General features: G+C 38.6%; 1 protein-coding gene across 5 annotated transcripts in view; it reads right to left on the bottom strand.

Annotated features, from left to right (window-relative positions):
* Positions 1-19,981, bottom strand: part of Cntnap5 (contactin associated protein family member 5) — a 910,241-nt gene that overhangs the window by 158,993 nt on the left and 731,267 nt on the right. For all 5 annotated transcript variants that reach the window (XM_031380047.1, XM_031380056.1, XM_031380065.1 and 2 more), the window contains 2 exons: positions 2,513-2,640; positions 2,155-2,325 (listed from right to left, as the gene is read on the bottom strand). In XM_031380047.1, the coding sequence (XP_031235907.1) occupies positions 2,155-2,325; positions 2,513-2,640 (299 nt within the window). The remainder of the gene's footprint in view (positions 1-2,154; positions 2,326-2,512; positions 2,641-19,981) is intronic.

Below are 19,981 nucleotides of genomic sequence, written 5' to 3'. Positions count from 1 at the left end.
TGTGTGTGTCCATTCATGGATGTGCTGGTACACATGTGTGCAGAGGTGCTCATTCATGTGTGTGCACATTCACTGAGACACTAGAGGACATCTTTGATGTCATACTTCAGCATGCCTCCCAACCTCACAGTATGAGGCACTTTTTTTCACTGGCTTAAAAGGACTCTCTTTATCTCCCCCAAACGAGGATTATAGTCCCCTACAACTACATCACATTTCACATTTGCCTTTTTACTTTTCACGTGAATTGTGAAAAGTTCAGGTTATCGAACTTGCAGAGCAAGTGCTCCCCTGTCTGAGCTCTCTCTCAAGCCCTCTAGACGTCTTTATTGTTTTATAATCATCCTTCGCGGGTAATTGTAAGGAATGTTAATGATGTATCACTCTATAACCAAAGGCACACAAACACACATGGACACATACACGCCCTAAAGTCCATGTTAATTTTTAACAAAGCAAAATTGACCCTTAAATTAATACATTTTATGACTTAGTAAATATTATAACCTGGAGAACAGTTAATATGAGTAACTGCGCTTACTCCACTGGGTCTATGAAAAATCTGGTGAAGGTCATTGCTTTTAAGAGTAAGAAAGCAGCTTCTCCCTGCCATCTTTGTAGTTTTCACTATGCTCTGTAATCTGAATGTAAATAAACACAGGTGTCAGCATTAGTGTCAAAGGAACTCACGCCATTGCAAACCCTTGATAATTTTGCTCAATTTCTACCAAATAGGAGAGAAATCTCTGATGTATTCTTCACTAAGATATATTTGGGAAGGTTTTTGGTTACTTGAACATTTTGGACATTCGTTAAATTTTTAAGGTCTATTATAAAAATTATATGCTTTACCAAACTTGTCCTTGTGTTGAAAATTCTTCCCATACCTTTTGAATATCTGTGAGTTTTTATGAAAAAAGATCTTGTTGACAATGAATAAAATATAAAAAACAGTCTTCTAGGTGTAATAGAAGATAAATAATCTAATACAATTTGTAGTCTCATTTGAACATGAACAAGTACAGAAAATCGACTTTAGTGAAGTCATTGATAACTACACAGAAATACAAACCTATGGACAGACTTTTAAAGTTATTGTTACTGAAACAGACTGAAATATGTTTACATTTTAATAAAACTGAATTAAACATTGCATTTTTTTCCTTTTGGTACTTTCACGCATTTTGCTAGCATGCTGGCATGCAGTAACTCAAAGTAGGAAGTCTTCCAATCCATATTTCTTTAGTCCTCATCAGGATTCATAATCATTATTTCACAGATGTCACAGAGAGGGGTGATGCTCTAACAAAGGGACAAATCGTGTATCTAAACCAGCACACACACAGCTTCTGTAGAAAGAGGTGGAGAATAGGCATAAATTGTCACTGACTAGTTATGCTCTTCTATTGATGGGGGATAAGAAATTGTGTGCATGCGTGTGTGTGCGTGTGTGTGCGTGTGTGTGAATTTGTGTACCTGCGTATGTGCGTGCATGCATGTGTTCATGTATGTGACTATGTATGAGTATGTGTGGGTGTATGAGTATGAGTGTATGTGTGTGTTATGTGTGTGTGTGTGTGTGTGAATTTGTGTACCTGCGTATGTGCGTGCATGCATGTGTTCATGTATGTGACTATGTATGAGTATGTGTGGATGTATGAATATGAGTGTATGTGTGTGTTATGTGTGTGTGTGTGTGTGTGTGTGTGTGTGTGTGTGTGTATGTGTCTGTGTTACTTGGACATGCCTGCTAGAGGTCGATGTCCAAGTTCCTCCTCAATTATCCTGTACCTCATTCTTTTTTTTTTTTGGAACAGATTCTATCTGAACCTGGGTCTCCCTAATCCTGCTAGATAAGCAGCAGTGTTCTGCTTAATAAAGAATGTCTTAGTAAAAAATGGAGCCTGCAAAAGGTGTGCACTTGCATGGTTACTTTGGCTATATACATATCCTGATAAAACAATGAAAAAGGCTGATAGAACATAATAAATCATAACACATTACCATGGATTTGACAACTTCAGTGATAACTTTCCCGATAACCAGTGATATTAGCTTGACACTGAAAACCTGTACTGATGGCTGGTGGCACAGATAAAAGTAGAATCCTGCACTGTGGCTCACTAACTTGAACTCATAAATGATGGCACTTACAGCTCATTTCAAGTCGGAAGAAGTCTTTAATGCCAAGGTTTTCTAGAAAAACTCCAGATAAAGCAGTAGTTTTAAAAAAGAAAGAAATGTCAGCGCTGAATTCCGTGTGGAAGGTCGGGAAGTGGAGGTAAGAAGCTTCCGTAGAAAATGAGACGGCATTCCAGAAGTGTCCTGTAAAGCAGAGACGCCTTATAAATGCCTGGTTTGGTGTTACTGGCGTATGAAAAGCAATGGGCTTGTGGGAAATTTTCCTGACAGGGAGGACACTGAAGGAAAAAAAAAAAGGATAAGGGGACCAAAATATTTCATGCTTGTGCAATTCAGAGAATGGGGGAGGGAGGAGGGGTGTTGTACTCACGGTCACCATAGCAACGCAAGGGGCCAATTCTCCAAGCAACTTCTGAGTTTGTTCGGTTGGTATCCATGATAATTATCTGAGTTACAGGCAAGTGATCTTTGAAGGAAAACAAGCCAGTATCATTTGCCCTGCAAAACATAAATTTCAGGGGGAGGGAAAGAAGGTTAAAAATGTAGATTATCCAGAGATTCTGTGCTAAGATGCCTCTTTTGCAAAGAGACTTGGATTGGATGCAGTTTGGCTAGGGTTGGACAGAGCATAACAGAGGTCTTTTATTTTTGGCCTGTGTGAATAGTCGGAATACCAATTACAGAACTCATGGCCTGCATCCAAATACCACTAGATTTTTTATCTTCTCTAAATGTGCCTTCAGGAACATAGGTAGTTTACAAATACCACAGTACCGATTATGGTCTGGAGGAACTGAGTATTCACTGCAGCATCAATGTGACATTAAACATCACTTCATTTTCCTATAAAAGAAAATCTTACATCTGAGGACTGAACCTGAAAACAGGCATCAAAAATGCCTTTCAAAATTCACTTAGAGAACTTGGCTAACCCACCTGCCATCAGGTTTTACTCAGGTTTGAATGTTCCTTATCACCCCTTTAGTTGTGTTAAAAGAAATCACTATAGTTAATTGGCTGTTTTTTTGGTTTGTTCTTTACAAAGATCTTGCTGGTTAATGGTTCTGACTTTGTTCTTGTTAATTATGCAAATAAGGAATTACTTAGTTTTCTTTTGATAGGAAAACAAAAAGAACAGAGAAAGCCAGTGTTTCTTCCTCTTTTAAAGCTGTCTTTGGAATCGAGGTAAAGATGGAACCACTTGTCAGAGCATAAAATTCAGAAGGGAAAACCTGGTATGTGTTGTGTAGATACCTCTGACAGTCCAGTATGCTTGGAGTGTGAGCATGGAGTCCTGAATCTGGATCTTCTGACCGTACAAAAAATAAACCTGCCCTATACCACTCACTTTTAATCACAGGCCCGGGTAAGTGAAGACAGGAAAATCTCTGGGGATTGCTGACCAGCCAGCAACACTGAATTGGTGAGCTCCAGGACAAGGAGAAGCCCTGTCTCAAAAAACAAGATGTACTTTACAATATCCAAGAAATAAGACAGAAGTTCACTGGTGAATTAAATATTATAAAAAAATAAATCCTGGTGGCAGGTTCCTACCTGCCACAATGGTTTGTATTCTTGAATAAAACACACACACACACACACACACACACACACACAGAGCCATTATACTGTAATAGGCTTAGGCAGCACACTAGTTGTTATAAGTGTGTACCATACCTTACAATTTACATAATTGTTCTAATTATGTTCAGTGTATATCTGAAAGAAAAGAGTCTGTTTTTTCTAATTTGACAAAAACTTGGAACTGCCTAACCTTCACTACCTCCCACAAATAATTTCAAGTTACTACTTACTAAATTCAGTGTTCTATCTTGGCTACTCTGGACCCAGAAGGCTGCCCACCTGGGCTGGTCCCAAGCCCAGTAAATTCTAATAACCTTGCCTCTGTCTGTCCTCCTCAGCTATTAGCTGTTGGCATCGTCTATTTGCCAATCAGAACCAACTGGGGGCAGATTCCCAGATGCTATGACCAGACAGTCATATAAGCAGCTTTTGGGGGAGCATAATTAGCCTTTATAATACATGCAGCCACATTTTCCACTTTTTGCCTAATTAAAAAAAAGGCTCCTTTCTTTCAGATATATATTGAACATACTTAAAACAATTATGTAAATTGTAAGGTATGACACACACTTATAACATCCAGTCCATCGTATTTGGCAACTGAGAAAGGATTTTATCTATCCTAACTTAAAGACTTTACAATTCTATACATGTATTGTGTTTGATTTAACTTGTAGTACCATCTGAAAACCATCCTTTCAAATTTAGAACATTTCTTTAATGTTAAATAACTGAAGTTCAGTTATGAGACTATAACTAGTCTTCAAGTCCATCAGAAACAAATATTTCCTGAATTTGTAGGAAGCACAAAGTCATAGCTTCCAAAATTTGTACAATTTGTAGAGACAGCTGACTGCCTAGGCAGTGCTCAATATGCCTCATAACATTTGAACATCTCTCTTCAGTCTTCTGGTCCAGAACCATTTGACAGACCTTAAATGAAGCAGGAATTATGAAGGGCTAGCTAACCCTGTCTTGGCAAAGCTTAGCAGTTGACTATCCTGCATTTGTGTGCCCATTTTTGGACAGAAATTGTCTGTAGAATGAAATTAGGGTATTTCTTACCCAGTGGCAAACTTGCCACAAATGAAGTGACTCCAGTTGAAGGTAATGATGTTCAACATCTTCTTTGAAGTGGAATGGTGGTACTGTCAGGAGTAGGCATGCCTCTTAATCAAAATATCTATTAATAATCAAATTATTTTAAATGCCATATTCTGTAGATCTCTGATGCTTTTGAAGACTATCTATCTATATATAGTATATCTCAACTGTTAAATCTTAACTACTCTTAGCTATTTACTATTTGAATAATATTGAAAACACTTTATTATAATTAAATTAGGAATTAATATTACCATGAGCTTATTATCTGACCTTTAATTGCATTCTTAATCATCCTAAATAGTTTATAATAGCAGCTATTAGAAGGACTGACTTGTACTCTTAATTGAGTTGCATAGGCATAATGCCTATCCAAGAGTAACAAGATTAATTTTAAATTTTGTATTAATATGCAAAGATTTATACAAATGAAAACTTTAAACCTGTATCAGTATTTAAATTTTGTACCAATGTAAGAAAACATAAGTTCAATTCTACATCAAAATGTAAAGATTTCTACCAATGTAAAATTATGGCTATGAAATGTTATGTTTAAGAGTAAATTTACTAATCTATCCTCATATACCTAATATGTTATAATATTCCTCTACTCTTTATATAACTTTAAAAATTACCGCTCTTTCTCGCTTCTGTCCTTAAGACTTTTTAAATATATTTTAATAAAATATAGCTGCTTGTATTGTGAATGCTGATTATGTTCCCCCCAAAAAACTGCTTCCATGAGTGTCTGCACATGGCTTCTGGAACCCTGCCCCCAGTTGGTTCTGATTAGTAAATAAAAGATGCTAACCGCTAAGAGCTGGGGAGGAGAGACAGAGGCCAGTCATTTAGAATTTAGCGGGCTGGGACCAGGAGGAGAAAGGAGATCCTCCATGCTGGGAGAATGTGGAGGAGAGGAGAGACGCCATGGATGAGAAGAGTATAGGACAGACAGGCATGGCCGCAATCTGAAGAAGATGGGACAGCAAGGTCTAGAGTGGAGTCCAGTTGGGCAGCCCTTTGCATCCAGATCAGCCAAGATAGAACACAGAATTTAGTAAGTAGTAACTTGGAATTATCAGTGGGAGGTATTGGAAGTTAAGCAGTGGGCCAGCTATTGTGCTTCCTAAGGTATATTACAACATAAATTCTGCATGTGTCTCTTTTATTCAGAAACACAAACCATTGAGATGGGTAAGGATTCTGCTAATGGGATTTATTTATTAAATATTTAATTCTACAACTGACTTCTGGCTTCCATGTGTACACAGATACATGTTCACATGTATACAGATACGTGTTCATATGTACCTGCATACACAAATAAAAATGTGTGTACCTATAATCCATACACACATCACGAAGAACAAGAAATAGTGTAGAGGGTAGATGTTATCTAAGTACATAGTGTTCATGAATGACGCTTTCAAAAAATAAATAAACCAATGCTTTAAAAATAACAATACAAATTCAATTAAAATAAATAAATTGCCACTGACTGTGTAAATACTTCCAGACAGAAATACACTAGGGACAAGTCTAACACAATGTACCTATATGATATGCGTGTACCACTATGTGCATTTGCAAATTTTGAAAATGTCTTAGAAGTACTGAGGAGTTTCCTAGGATCGCAGACAAGAAAGGGCAGGAAGGAATTCACTGTTTTGCTTTCCCAACTATCTGTTTCATGTGTTTGAGACAGTTCCTAGCTGTGTGGTATGAGTGAGTGATATCCTTTCTGCGATACTTGGTATGTTGGGTGCACATATGAATAGCAGCTTGCAGAGGATTAAATGATTTTTTCAGGTTCTGTGACCGACCAGTGTCTGGGTTAAATGCACAAAACTAGTCTACCTGACATTTTAGATTTCCTCTTCGTCCCTGAACTACTCTGCGGCCTCAGGCAAGAAGATTTATTCATAGGCATCCAGCTTTGATCCCGCATTGGAGAGTTGTTGCCACATACCAAATGTGGAATATTAAATTTTAAGATTTAGAATAGAGCTCATGAAATTTGGAGAAAGATGCTTAATAATTTATCTATATTATAAATAAATGAGATGTCTGCTTGAACCCTACCCCGACAGCCCTATTCAAGACACAAAGAAATACATAACGTCATATCTGCAATTTGAAGTGCTTGTGTTTAGTATCCATTCTAATGATGAGACTTTGCTTCGGCTAAAAAGCACATCTCTGCATGGTTCATAGACACAGAAATAAATTTGCCTTTTTGTTCAAAGGTACTCACAAGTAGATATTTTAAAGCAGAGTTTAAATACCTGCAGTGGAGTAAAGAAAAGTTCTAGACCATGAGGAAACCCGAGATGCTGATGGTTTGCGCCTTTTTACCATATTTATTACACACACACGACTCTCTCTCTCTCTCTCCCTCTCTCCCTCTCTCTCTCTCTCTCTCTCTCTCTCTCTTTCTCTCTCTTTCACACACACACACACACACACACACCCATACACACATACAAAAAGCTCTTCTAAATGACATAAAGAATTTATATTTAGTTTGATGACTAACTCACATTGTCAGCAATGATTTTTATATGGAAACATTAAGCAATAAAAATAATCTAGGTTACCTTCCCAGTTCATAATGTTTTCCACAACGAACTGGGTTTTCTGATAATAATTAACAATTAAGACAATCCCATACCAGGCCAACCCGATGAGATCCTCAACTGAGACTCTCTTTGCAGTATAGGTTATAGAAAGTTGATCTCTAAAAACTAACAACCACATTGCTGAATGCAACTGATTGAGAGCAGTGAAGAGAGATGTACTTGAATTACCTGCATCTGAGAAATGTTGAATCACAATTGCGTGTCCTGTAAACTATTAGTTTTGTCATTTAATCCCCTTGTGCTCTAACTGACACAGCTGTTACCCTCAGAGGCATTTACTTCTGCACTGCAGGACATTTCTGTTTTCACATGTAAAATGAAACTTCTAAAACTCTTTCTCTCAGTGTACAGGATGGGAAATTGAATGGCCAGATTGTGAACTCAAGGATGGATTTCAAAATACTAGCACATCAGCGTGTGAAAATGCTTTCATATACCACTCACTGAGAGCAGCTCCTCTGGCTGGAAGTTGGTCCATCACCATGTAGTTACCACCTACCATAGACATTGCAGTATGCATGGCAACAGCCCTGAGTCCTGGAGCTGTCCTTGGTTGGTCTCTGGCTGACCTTCCCATTTTATTCACACAGGTTTTCTCCACACACAAGACAAATCAATTGATTGAGTTTCAGTTTGCTAATTTGCAATCATTGCAAGACTGATTCCCTAAGATCAGACCTTGGTCACCTTGGCAGATGCTGTGGGAGACCGCAGCCTCCTCTGTTACACACTCAAAGCTCAACAGCAGGTCCATCTAATGCGTGACAGTTACCGGAAACTCTATTTTCAGGTATTTTGGATTTTCAGAAATATCTCTTTACTCCACCCAGAATTTGATAGTTGAAGGAAATTTTATTATGGTGGCATGATATTTCTTTGTTAGTGTTCATACTTTTATTTCACAGATATAATTTCCTATTGTTTTCGTAAACATAAATTTAATATAGAATCAAATATAGTCTTTTATAATTGATTTAGGACTTTGTAGTATTATAGGAAATAATAATATAAATAACCACATAGTTTTTTAAAACTGACTGCACACCACATCTGATAGATGTTAAGATTTTTGCCAATTCAGCTAATAATCTCCAGAAACAGCTATTCTGCCTTTCCTTATTTTTAAAAATAAAATCATGATCTGAGGCCTGAAGAGGATGAATGTTTAGATCCTTTAGTTAACATGTGAAACATGTAGTATTGATTGTCCTGTTTCATAATAAAAATTTAGTTAAGGATTTATTACAGTTAGCATTCAGACTATGACAGTACTACTACTACTACTACAAAAAGAATAACTGTCTGTGATAAGTACATGATCAGCTCTCAATCTTAGTGCTGTAAATGTGCAAAGAAAATAGGATTAGCTCTTGTGCATATGGATAATTCTGTTCTTTTTTTAAATTTCTTTTTGTTTCTTTTATTAGATATTTTCTTTATTTACATTTCAAATGTCATCCCCTTTCCAGGCCTCCCCTCTGGAACCCCCTTATTCCATCCCCTCTCCTCCTGCCTCTATGAGGGTGCTTCCCCCCGGACTCCTGCCTTCCCCTACACTGGGGCATTGAACCCCTACAGGACCAAGGGATGCTCCTCCCACTAATGTCCAACAAGGCCATCTTCTGTCATATACAAGGCCGGAGCCATGCATCCCTCCATGTGCACTCTCTGTTGGTGGTCCATTCCCACCGACAGATTGACACTGTTGTTCTCCCCACGGGGCTGCAACCCCCCTCAGCTCCTTCAGTTCCTTTTTCAACTCCTCCCTAGGGGAACCCTGCACTCAGTTCAATTTTTGGCTGCCAGCATCTGCCTCTGTATTTGTCAGGCTCTGGAAGAGTCTCTCAGGAGACAGCCATATCAGGCTCCCATCAGCAAGCACTTCCTGGCATCAGCAATAGCATCTGGGTTTGGTGACTGTATATGGGATGGATCCCCAGGTGGGACAGTCTCTATATAGCCTTTCCTTCAGTCTCTGCTCCACACTTTGTCACCATATTTCCTCCTGTGAGTATTTTGTTTCCCATTCTAAGAAGCACTGAAGCATTCACACTTTGGTCTTCTTTCTTCTTGAGCTTCATTTGGTCTAGGAATTGGGTATTCGGAAATTTTAGGATAATATCCACTTATCATTGAGTGCACACCATGTGTGTTCTTTTGTGACTAGATTACCCCACTCAGGATATTTTCAAGTTCCATCCTTTTGCCTGTGAATTTCATGTAGTCCTTGTTTTTAGTAGGTGAGTAGTATTCTATTGTGTAAATGGACCACATTTTCTGTACCCATTCCTCTGTTGAAAGACATCTGGGTTGTTTCCAGTTTCTCTTTAAATACACGGTCACTGCAATTGTCTAAATCCATCCATGTGCTTGTCCATGGATTGTGGAAACACAAGGAAAGAGATAAGACATCGGGAAGAAAAGGAGGAGTAGAGTGTCACATCAGATCTGTTCTGAGTCCTGGCTAACTAAAGGCTCCAGAAAGTTTACAGCAAGAAGAGACTGCAAAGAATCTCTCTCCATTTCACTGTGTGAGACTCTGATAAGGGCTGACTACCTCTCCTCATGTCAATGCATAAGTTACCTCCTTGGTGCTATGATAAAGATTTATTTTGGTTCACAGTTCAAGGGTACTGTTCATCCTGGTGCCAAGGACGTGAGGCGACTGACCACAGCACAGTCTGAATGAAAGGAAGTGAATGCTGATGCTCGGTTCCCTTTTCCTTTTGTATTCAATCTAGAACCCTAGGACAAACCATGGTCCTTGCATTTCCACTGACCTAATGATGCTTATCTCCTTGATGGTTCCGGATCATGTCCAGTTTTCCATTCGTGTTGACCATCTCACACCTATACTCTTCTCTCAAAGAGTGGGCAATTCTACATGGTCTGCATGGCCAGACCATTCCACTTGGTATTGGCTCTATGGGACTCTGCAAAATGACCAATGTCTCCTCAGCTATTTTGCTCAATCGGGCACAATTCGCCCTCTCATAATTCTATGATGCAGTTCTAGTGAATATAATAATTTGTAAAAAGTAATAAAAACAATACAAATCAGAACCCAAGATATTTTGCTACTGCATTACTCGTTAATAGCAAAATAGTCAATCACAAGTCAAATTTTTACCATGGATGATTGAAAATAAGTAATGATAAAAACAGAATATGGAGGGCTATACATCCATTAGAGTTGGCAGGATGTCTTAACTTGTATGATGCTTTAGTGAGTCCAAGAAAAAGATTTATAACTTTTTTTATGGAAGAAATACATTGAAAATAAATACTCTTAATTTGAATCACATTTAGCAATACCTCAGCCTGCAGGTTAAAAATACTGGATGTCTATGAAATACTTATATTTGGAGAAATTCTACATAACCAGCCATTATCTGCAGGATATTTTCCATATGGCAACATGTCAGTGACTACATCACTAATGGAAATGACACTCATCCCCCAACTATAGCTAACCTTCAATCATTCTTTACGGTAGGTTTGGATGTCAGGATCCGTCCCTCATCCACAAGGATTTCAGGGGCTGGTATAGTACAGGTCTTATGCAGTGAGTCCATTAGTGAAATGGCTTTATCATGCCCAGACAACATCTTTTTGCTTTCATATTTCTCATTCTTTGGCACTTAGGTTTTCCCCAATTCATCTTCTGTGATGTTTCCTGAGCCTTGGATAGCATCTTTGCTCCACTTAGAGATAAACACCCTATCACCCACTCTCAACACTGAGGCCGATTTCAAGTTCTGCATTGTCCATACTCCACTAAGTAGCCTCTCACTCACATTTGGGTAAGCAACTACAATAAAATTCAGTGGCCACAGATACAATGGAGACATGAAGGTAAAAAAGGGGCTTACTGAGATTGGCTCCACCAGGGGAAGATGAGAATGAGAGACAGGAATGGAAAACTATGGAAATTCATTATACAAATGCATGAAAGTATCAAAAATAAAATTAAAAACATTTTGCACATGGGATATATACATGAGGATTCAAAGTACTAGTGAGGTGCCAACCAAAGAGTACACATGGAGGGACTCAAGCTTCCAGTCACATATATAGCAGAGGATGGCCTTGTGAGACATGAATGAGAAGAGAGGCCCTTGGCCTTCTGAAGGCTCAATGCCCCAATGTAGGGGAATGCCAGGACAGGGAAGCAGGAGTGGGTGGGTTAGTGAGCAGGGGGAAGGGAGATAGGACAGGAGGATTTTCAGAGGGGAAATGAGGAAAGGGGATAAAATTTGAAATGTCAATAAAATTAATATCTAATAAAAGAAATTATAAAAAAGTACTAACGAGGTGAAAACTTCCCTTTTTAATTTTATTTGTATATTCTAAAATCTTTGAATATCTTATGATAAAGGTATATTTTTAAAATAAGACTTAAGGTCACACATTTAGTGAAATAATTAACCTTGTGTGTATCATTTGAATTGTGGCAGATCAGGACTTAGAATTGCAATGAGGTTGCAGATCAGATAAGGGAGACAAACAGCTCCTTTTGAAGATTTAGTTGAGTGGGAGCTACACCTAGCAGTAACCTGGGGGCTTCATTTCTCAGGAGCTCCCTACATTATTTCCAAAGTCAGAGCCTCCCCATGGCTTGGCAATTGCTCATTTATTGAAATTTGCACAGTTTTTATAAGGCTTGACAGATGACAAATATACAGAAACCTCAGTTCTACATCTTGATTTAGTGTGTGTGTGTGTGTGTGTGTGTGTGTGTGTGTGTGTGTGATGTTCATGAGTATATGGGGTCAGCCATGTGCATGGATGTATATGAATGTGTGTGGACCTGTGAACAGAGGAACAATTCCTGGGAGCTCTCCATCTTGGCCAGGACTTGTCCTGTCTTCACTGACTCCTCATTGGGATAATGAGTGTCAATCATGATGGCTGGCTTCTTTTACATGAATTCTTGAGACTAGACTCAGGTCTCCAAGCTTATTTGCCATGTACTTTCCAAACCAAGCTGCCACCTCAGCCTCATTTTTATTTCTTAAAAATATTACAAAGATGTTTCACAGAGCAGAAGTGAGTGATAAGCTATTTGTACTTAGAGTATTTATGGCATAGTCACATTATTGAATCCATTTCCAGAAAGCCTCTTTTATGATATTTTTGACAGAATATAAAATAATTCTATAACATCTAGTATTTTCCAATTTCAATAATTTGTTATGAGTAGTACCCCCTTCTCTCTCCTTTGTAATTTTCTGTGATCTTGAGTATATAATACCATTATATTTTGTCTACCTGAATAAACTACAAACCAATTATATTTTTAAAACATCATAGGCCAATCAATCATGTACCTAAACAAGCTATGAGAAAGTTACCCTTAGCCTGTATATGCTTAAGGGTCAATTCAGAGAGTCATACAGCGGGAAAGGTTAGGGAGTTTCATGGTAAAGAGACCTGGGTGTTTCTCCAGAACCAGAAAGAAAAACAACAATCAAAATTACAACCATCCACAGACAGAGAGCAGAGTCAGTCAAGAGCAGACCGAAAGGAAACTGTGAAAGCACAGTGGCCTCCGAGCAGCAGACACACTATGCTCCGAGCAGCAGACATACTATGCTCCAAGCAGCAGACACACTATGCTCCAAACAGCAGACACACTATGCTCCAAGCAGCAGACACACTATGCTCCAGCAGAATGGGCAGCTTTGATGTTGCTCCCAGATAGATATACATGAGAATCCACAGAGTAACTCCCCTGCTAAATACTCACTCACTCTGAACCTTTGCCTAAGTGGTTCCAAAACAAACTGAAAGTAAATTATCTTAGAAAAACATAAAATTAGCAAGTGACAGGTTCTGAAGAGGCTGGCAGGCAAAGCCCCAGGACATGTCTCTCTCTACCTGTCCAGAACTGGACTTGCAAGTGCTTATATTATGCTAAATTTTTTTTGGTTGGATCTGAATTTTTTTCTTGGATACTGGGCATCAAGCTGAGGTTTCATGCTTGTATAGTGAACGCTATTGTCTGAGTTATCCCTCTAGTCCCAAGAACTACTTTCGAAAGAAAGTAGAATAATTCATTCACAATGAAGCTATATGGTAAACTTGGTAAATAGTTCTTATGATGAGAACAGAGAGAAATTTGGCTAACAAGTGTAATCAACGCTAGTCAGGCCTGAAGTGGATTTAAGTCACCTACCAAAGATTTAAGGTAAGCATATGTCCAAGATAAGCCACCCAGTCATCAGTCATTCACGAATACAGTGTAAGTCCATAAATAATCTCTCTGAGGTACAGAGTGAAATCAGCTCTACACAGTAGCTGGAGATTCTAGGATGCCATATAATGAAAAGAGGAGAGAGAGAGAGAGAGAGAGAGAGAGAGAGAGAGAGAGAGAGAGAGAGAGAGAGAGAGAGAGAGAGAGAGAGAGAAAGGAGTGGAAGAAGGAAGTGAGGGAAGAAAGGAAGGGAGGGAGGGAAGGATGGAAAGAAAAAGGTTCCTAAAAAGTATATTGTTTTTTAAAGTTAAGATTGACATGTTTTCCTTTATTATAAAGTGACAGGAACCCTGTTTTATGGAAGGACACACCAAGGACAGAATCAATAGCTAGAACTAAAATCTCTCTAATACTCCTCACTTCCTTTGGAAACAATGTTAAGAAGCAGGCAGAAGTTACCTGTGAAGGGAGCTTCCCTTTTGTTGAATCTGGTATTTGGGTGAGAGAACTTGTACTTTAGACTGTGGTCTGTCACCAGGAGCCCCCACTGCAATGTGTCCTTCGACATGCCACATGACCATGCTCCCTCCCTCTTTGATGATTACTTTCTCCTCCCTGAAAAACCCTGCACTCCTCTACACTTGTCCAGGGCCATACAGTTCCGTGAGTTTTGTTGCACACCCATAGTGGTCTACCACACTGTTTCAGAAAGTTCCTCCTTGTGGGCTGGGAGATAGATGGATCAGTAGGTGAAAGTGTTTATCACAAACACATGAGAATTTGAGCTCAGATCAACAGAAATCTTGTAAGAAAAAAAAATTGTGCATGTATTAGTCTATAACCCGAGCACTCTAGAGGTCAGGAGGATCTGAGAATCTCATTGAAGAACCAGTCTTCAGGTTTAATAGGAGACCCTTGAATGAGGCGGGAGAAAGGAAAGAGGGAAGAAAGGAAAATAGAAGATATGTAGTAACCTTTGTTCTTCACATAAGAACACATTAATGTACCCACCCATATTCACAATTATGCATGTAATATCACATAAACACAAATACACAAGCACACACAATCTTGTATGTGTATATATAAGTGAGAATTAAAAAATGAGAGAAAGTGTGAATTTTTTCTTTCTGCAGTTTATTGGATATGATTAAAATTTTGTTTCCAGCTGTGTGCAATTTCTTACAAAAATCCAAACAACAGCAATAACACCACCAACAAAAAAATTTACTGCATTCTTTACTGCTAAAAACATTAAAGGATATATGCCATATTTTCCTTATTCAATATTCTGTTGCTGGAAACCAAGATTAATTTTCTTATTGACTTATTCTCCCTTACTAGTTAGATTTGACTCTAAAAGCAACACTTGATTAACCAATTTTATACAATAATATGTTCCTTCTCCCCATAAGTTCTTCATTCACAAACTCAAACCAGTTATTTTCCCAGTCGAGGTTTTCTTTAATTTCAAGTAAAAGGTTACTTCTAAAAATGTTAGTTGAAGTATATCCCTATTCACCTCCATCTTTTTTAGCGCTCTCCATCTTTTTCACCAATTATATGACACCCACTCATTTCCCTTGTTTATTTAACCTCATTGTAACATATGGCAATGAGTGCTCATCACCAACGTCTGTCATAATAGAACAAAACAGAATCAATCACAGGCAGCGGAGCCATTGCCTAAGGCTCCCTGAGAAGCCTCACTTATGAAGAAGGAAGATCGATTCTTCTCCAATGTGGTTTTAAAGATTCTATGAGATCTCTCTCTGGAATCTTCACTCACTAGTCTCATGCACAACCCCCGTATTAGCAGTTCTATTGGTGGAGTTAAGAAGATCCCTTAACTCAGCTAGAATAGCAATTCAGCCAAAACTAAGGACAGGTTTTCTGGGATGTGACTATCATACATGGTTCATAAAGCACAAAAACACCTAAGCACTTTTAACTGACAACTTCATGGGGCATGTATAATGGATTAAGCTGCTCCACCAACAAAGTTTTGTTTTCCAACTAACTTTGCCCAAGAGCAAATTGACAGAACTTTATAGGACAATGTTCTTCAAGATTCTAACGTTCACCCAGAACACTAGGGATTACAGAGGAAATATAAGGATCTGAAACACAAACACAAAAATACTGAAATAAGTTGGAAGCCAGATTGGATCTATGTTAGCCTTGAATGCAGGGAAGGGTATAGCTGATACACTATTTCTGTAATCTGTCTAGGTTTGTGTCCTTTCTTCAGTAGACACTGGAGTTGTATAGATGTGACAGGTGTGTTTCCAATTCTACTGGATCTTGTAGCTCACACAATCACAATTTTTTAAATGATAAAATTAGCTCACTGATAAGAAATTCAGGGATCTGGGGTTATGTAAATAGCCCATAAAGAAAGTGCTTATAGCATTAACATGGGAGGAAAAGGCATGCATGAAAAATCATCGTTCACAATCCTTGCATTGGGAGGGTGGAGACAGACAGATCCTTTAGATTTTCAGTATAACTTGTCAAGTCTACTTGACAAGCCACTGGTCCAAGAAAGAAATAAAATCTCAAAATAAATGTAAACAGCTTCTGAGGAAAGATACTTAAGTCGACTTCTAGTTTTCACATGTGTATACACACACACACACACACAATCACACAAACACACACAATCATCACACATTCCATCATCTGATACCACCTCATTCCATCCTTCATCCTCTATAGCAACCACACCAATGTCTTTATGCAGTAACTTTTATGTGCTTTTGTATTTCCCAGTCCAAGTGCACAAAGGTTCCATCTGTTTCATACAGGACTCCTTTTCATATATTTGTTCCAATTTAGCTTTCTCTCTTTGTTTGTTTCTCTCTCTCTCTCTCTCTCTCTCTCTCTCTCTCTCTTTCTCTCTCTCTCTCTCTCTCACACACACACACACACACACACCCGCCTTCCCTTCCTCCCTCCCTCCCTTCCTTCCTTCCTTCCTTCCTTCCTTCTTCCTTCCTTTCTTTTCATCTAGCTCCCTAGAAATCTTGACCAGTTTCTGGCTCTAAAGACCTTAACTCTGATATAAAATGTTCATATTGATCCACCCAGGACTAAGGAGCACTTTCCCTATCATCCAATGGATTACTCCAAGACCAGGAATATATTTACTTTGCTTTTTTCTTGGCTGACTGGCACAGAACAGTATTCCAGTCGATACATTGAAAATTAACATAACCACACATAGTAAATAATACACTATGATGCAGAATGGATTTGGGGGGGGCGTGATAATAGGATGGTTGTTTTGGAGTAGAAATTGTCTAGCTCCACAGCCAGGATAGTCATGTCCCTTCTCCCTATAAATTCTTCATTCACAAACTCAAACCACTTATTTACCCAATTGAGGCTTTCTTTAATTTCAAGCAAAAGGTTATTTCTAAAAATGTTAGTTGAGATATATCCCTTCTTCATCTCCATCTTTTTTAGCTCTAGCCACCCTTTTCACCAATTATATGAAGCCCACTCATTTCCCTAGTTTATTTGACCTCATTGTAACATATGGCAATAAGTGCTCATCACTTACTGTGTTACTTATTTTATTGTAGCAGAACAATTCAGAGGTAGTCAGGCCTATGGCAATGTGATAGAGTTGTAGACACTCTTTAGTAGAAGGGGAGAGGAGATGACCACAATGTTCTTACCTAGGATTCCAGAAATTATTCCTTCCTTCCTCACCCCATCTCCAAGACCTTGGAAGGTGCAGGAATATATAGTATATGGAAAGCCAACTGAAAGGGAGCCTTCAGGATGCAGTTTCCATGAGGTTATCATTCAGGATTCAAGGTGACACAGCTGCTTCAATTTCACTCATGCTTCAGTAAGTAGCCCTTCAAAGTGCTGTGTAAACATGTTCAACATACGCATTGGTTCACTTACTGAGTCCTGGGTGAAACTGTCTCTTGGACCTGTCATTGGTGTCCTATCTGAGATGAAGAAATATTTGTTCACATCTCACTCTGAAAGTGAAACACAATGACCTTCTTCCATGATGATGTGTGCTCCAAAACACTCAACACCGGATCCATCTTGTTCTTAAGTCATTGGTGAAGTATAGAGCAATTAACTACAGATGTCAGTCTGAATTCTATCAGGAGAAATATGGGAACATCGTGGCATCTTGTCCCTTACTCACTGCTGCACTTAGCAGCTTAACAGGCATACCTTAGCTCCTTTCGTTTGACTCTTGGTAGGTTGGCTGTGGTAGTTTAAACCAGAATGCCCCCGTAGGCTGGAAAACTTGATTTTTATTTGCCGATGCCATGGGGGGAGGTTTAGGCGATATGGGCTTGCTGGAGGAAGACTTATTAGGGGCTAGGGTTTCATACAATTGCAACTTTGCTTACTCTGCTTTGTGCTTGCGGATTAGGATGTGAGGTCCCGTCCTTGTGCTTTAGTCACCATGTCTACCAGCTACTATGCTTCTCTACCATGATGGTGATAGACACTCATCCCTCTCAAACTGTAAGCCTGAACAAACCTCCCTTTCTCTAATATACCTCGGTCATAGTATTTTATCAAAGAAATAGAGAGCAAATTAAGGTAGTTGTTGAATGACACCTGTATCTAAAACTCGGGTAACCCTAAGAGTTTGCTTATTCCAGAAAGTTTATCAATAGCTATGTTCCTTACATGCATATGAAGAAATGTAAAGAGCTATAAAATATGCATTAATCTATGTAGTGCAAAAAGATCTGTCAAGTACCAGGGAAATGGCTCAATGAGTCAATTAACCATGTGCAACCATGAAAACCTGAGTTTGATATCCAGCAGAGCTAAAAATAAATGTAGGATGGAAGTACATGATTATAATCACTCTGCCCTTTGAAAGCAAACACAAGTAGTTTTCTAAGGATCACTGGCCAGCTGGCCTGGCTAGATCAATGAGCTCCAGGACAAAAGAAGATAGACAGCACTTGAGGAACCGTACCTGATGTTGACCTCAGTTTTCCATTTACTCAGTCATTCATGTGCATGTGCATCTGCACAAGAGGAATAAGACAAAATGCATTTTGATAAGTTCCTATAAGCACAGCATAGGTAATGAAGACAAATCAATTCTTTTATAAGTGATTCAGAGGTTAGTGAACTAATAATCAGGTCAATAAAGAGAAAACCTAAAGTCTGGGTGGGTAACATGATCAATGGAATATACAGGAGAACTTCATCATGAATAAGTAAGGTGCAACTATTATCACCAGTCATTAAACCCTGGCAATTGTACACTGAGAAGAGAAAGTGAACCTCAGAGATAAAACATACAAGAGAATAAATATTCCATTTTCAATGGAAGCTTTTACATTGCATTTTTCCCCCTGGGTCAGCTTCTCTAATTGTATAACATAAAGTAAAGTGAGGGTGTTTAATTCTGAGCCTATAAATCTGCAAATAATGTCTAATACCAAACACAGTGAGGAGACTTATGATTCAGACTCACAAGTGAATCTGAGTCCCTAGGATCAGAGGATTTGACTCCTTGCTTCTCTCTAATTTTTCTAAAATATAGAATTCCTAAAACAAAAATCACAACCCTCCTAAATTTGAAGATGATAATTAGTCAAGTTCTCTCCTCCTGATTGTTAATTTCATAATTTCGTAGGATCTAATGTTTAGACTGGGTTATTTGAAGTGGGGAGGCCACTTTAATGTGAGCAGTACCATTTTCTGGGCTAGCGTTCCAGAATTAATAAAAAGGAAACAGTGATATCAGAACATCAGTACTCATCTTTCTCTGCTTCCAGTCTGTGGACACAATGTGACCTGCTGTCTCAAGTTCCTGCCACCATGCCTTCCCTGCCAAGAGAGAATGTACCTTTTCCTGTGTAACAAATAGACCATTCCTGAAGTTCCGTTTTTATCTGTATGAAAAAAGCAATTAATATATCCTGCTCCAAAGATATTCTGAATTTGCCTTCCTAAAACTTCCTTCAAGTATCTACTGCACCACGACTAAATAGATTGTGGCCCATGTGGTTCAGAGATTTGTTCTTCATCCAGAACACAAAGTAGATTTTTTGTAGGTCTCTATAATGCTATAATAAAATTCACTTCGAAGTATGGTGGAAGACCAAAGAAGAAAGAAATTGACATTCAATATTCAGTCTTCTTCACTTGAAGAATTTTTCCTCATGAAAAATTTAGGGTGACAGAGACATCTAAAGGAACTCTCCTTAGTACTTTGTCATGTTCAGAATTCATGGGTCACATATTATGAAAGCAAATAGTGCTTCTTCTCCTTCTCCTTCCTTCTCCTCCTCCTCCTCCTCCTCCTCCTCCT

Source organism: Mastomys coucha, unplaced genomic scaffold (assembly GCF_008632895.1).
Source record: "Mastomys coucha isolate ucsf_1 unplaced genomic scaffold, UCSF_Mcou_1 pScaffold1, whole genome shotgun sequence".
In the NCBI taxonomy this organism is placed as follows: domain Eukaryota; kingdom Metazoa; phylum Chordata; class Mammalia; order Rodentia; family Muridae; genus Mastomys; species Mastomys coucha.
The sequence above is the reverse complement of the archived record's forward strand: the minus strand, read 5'-3'. Positions and strand labels throughout refer to the sequence as shown.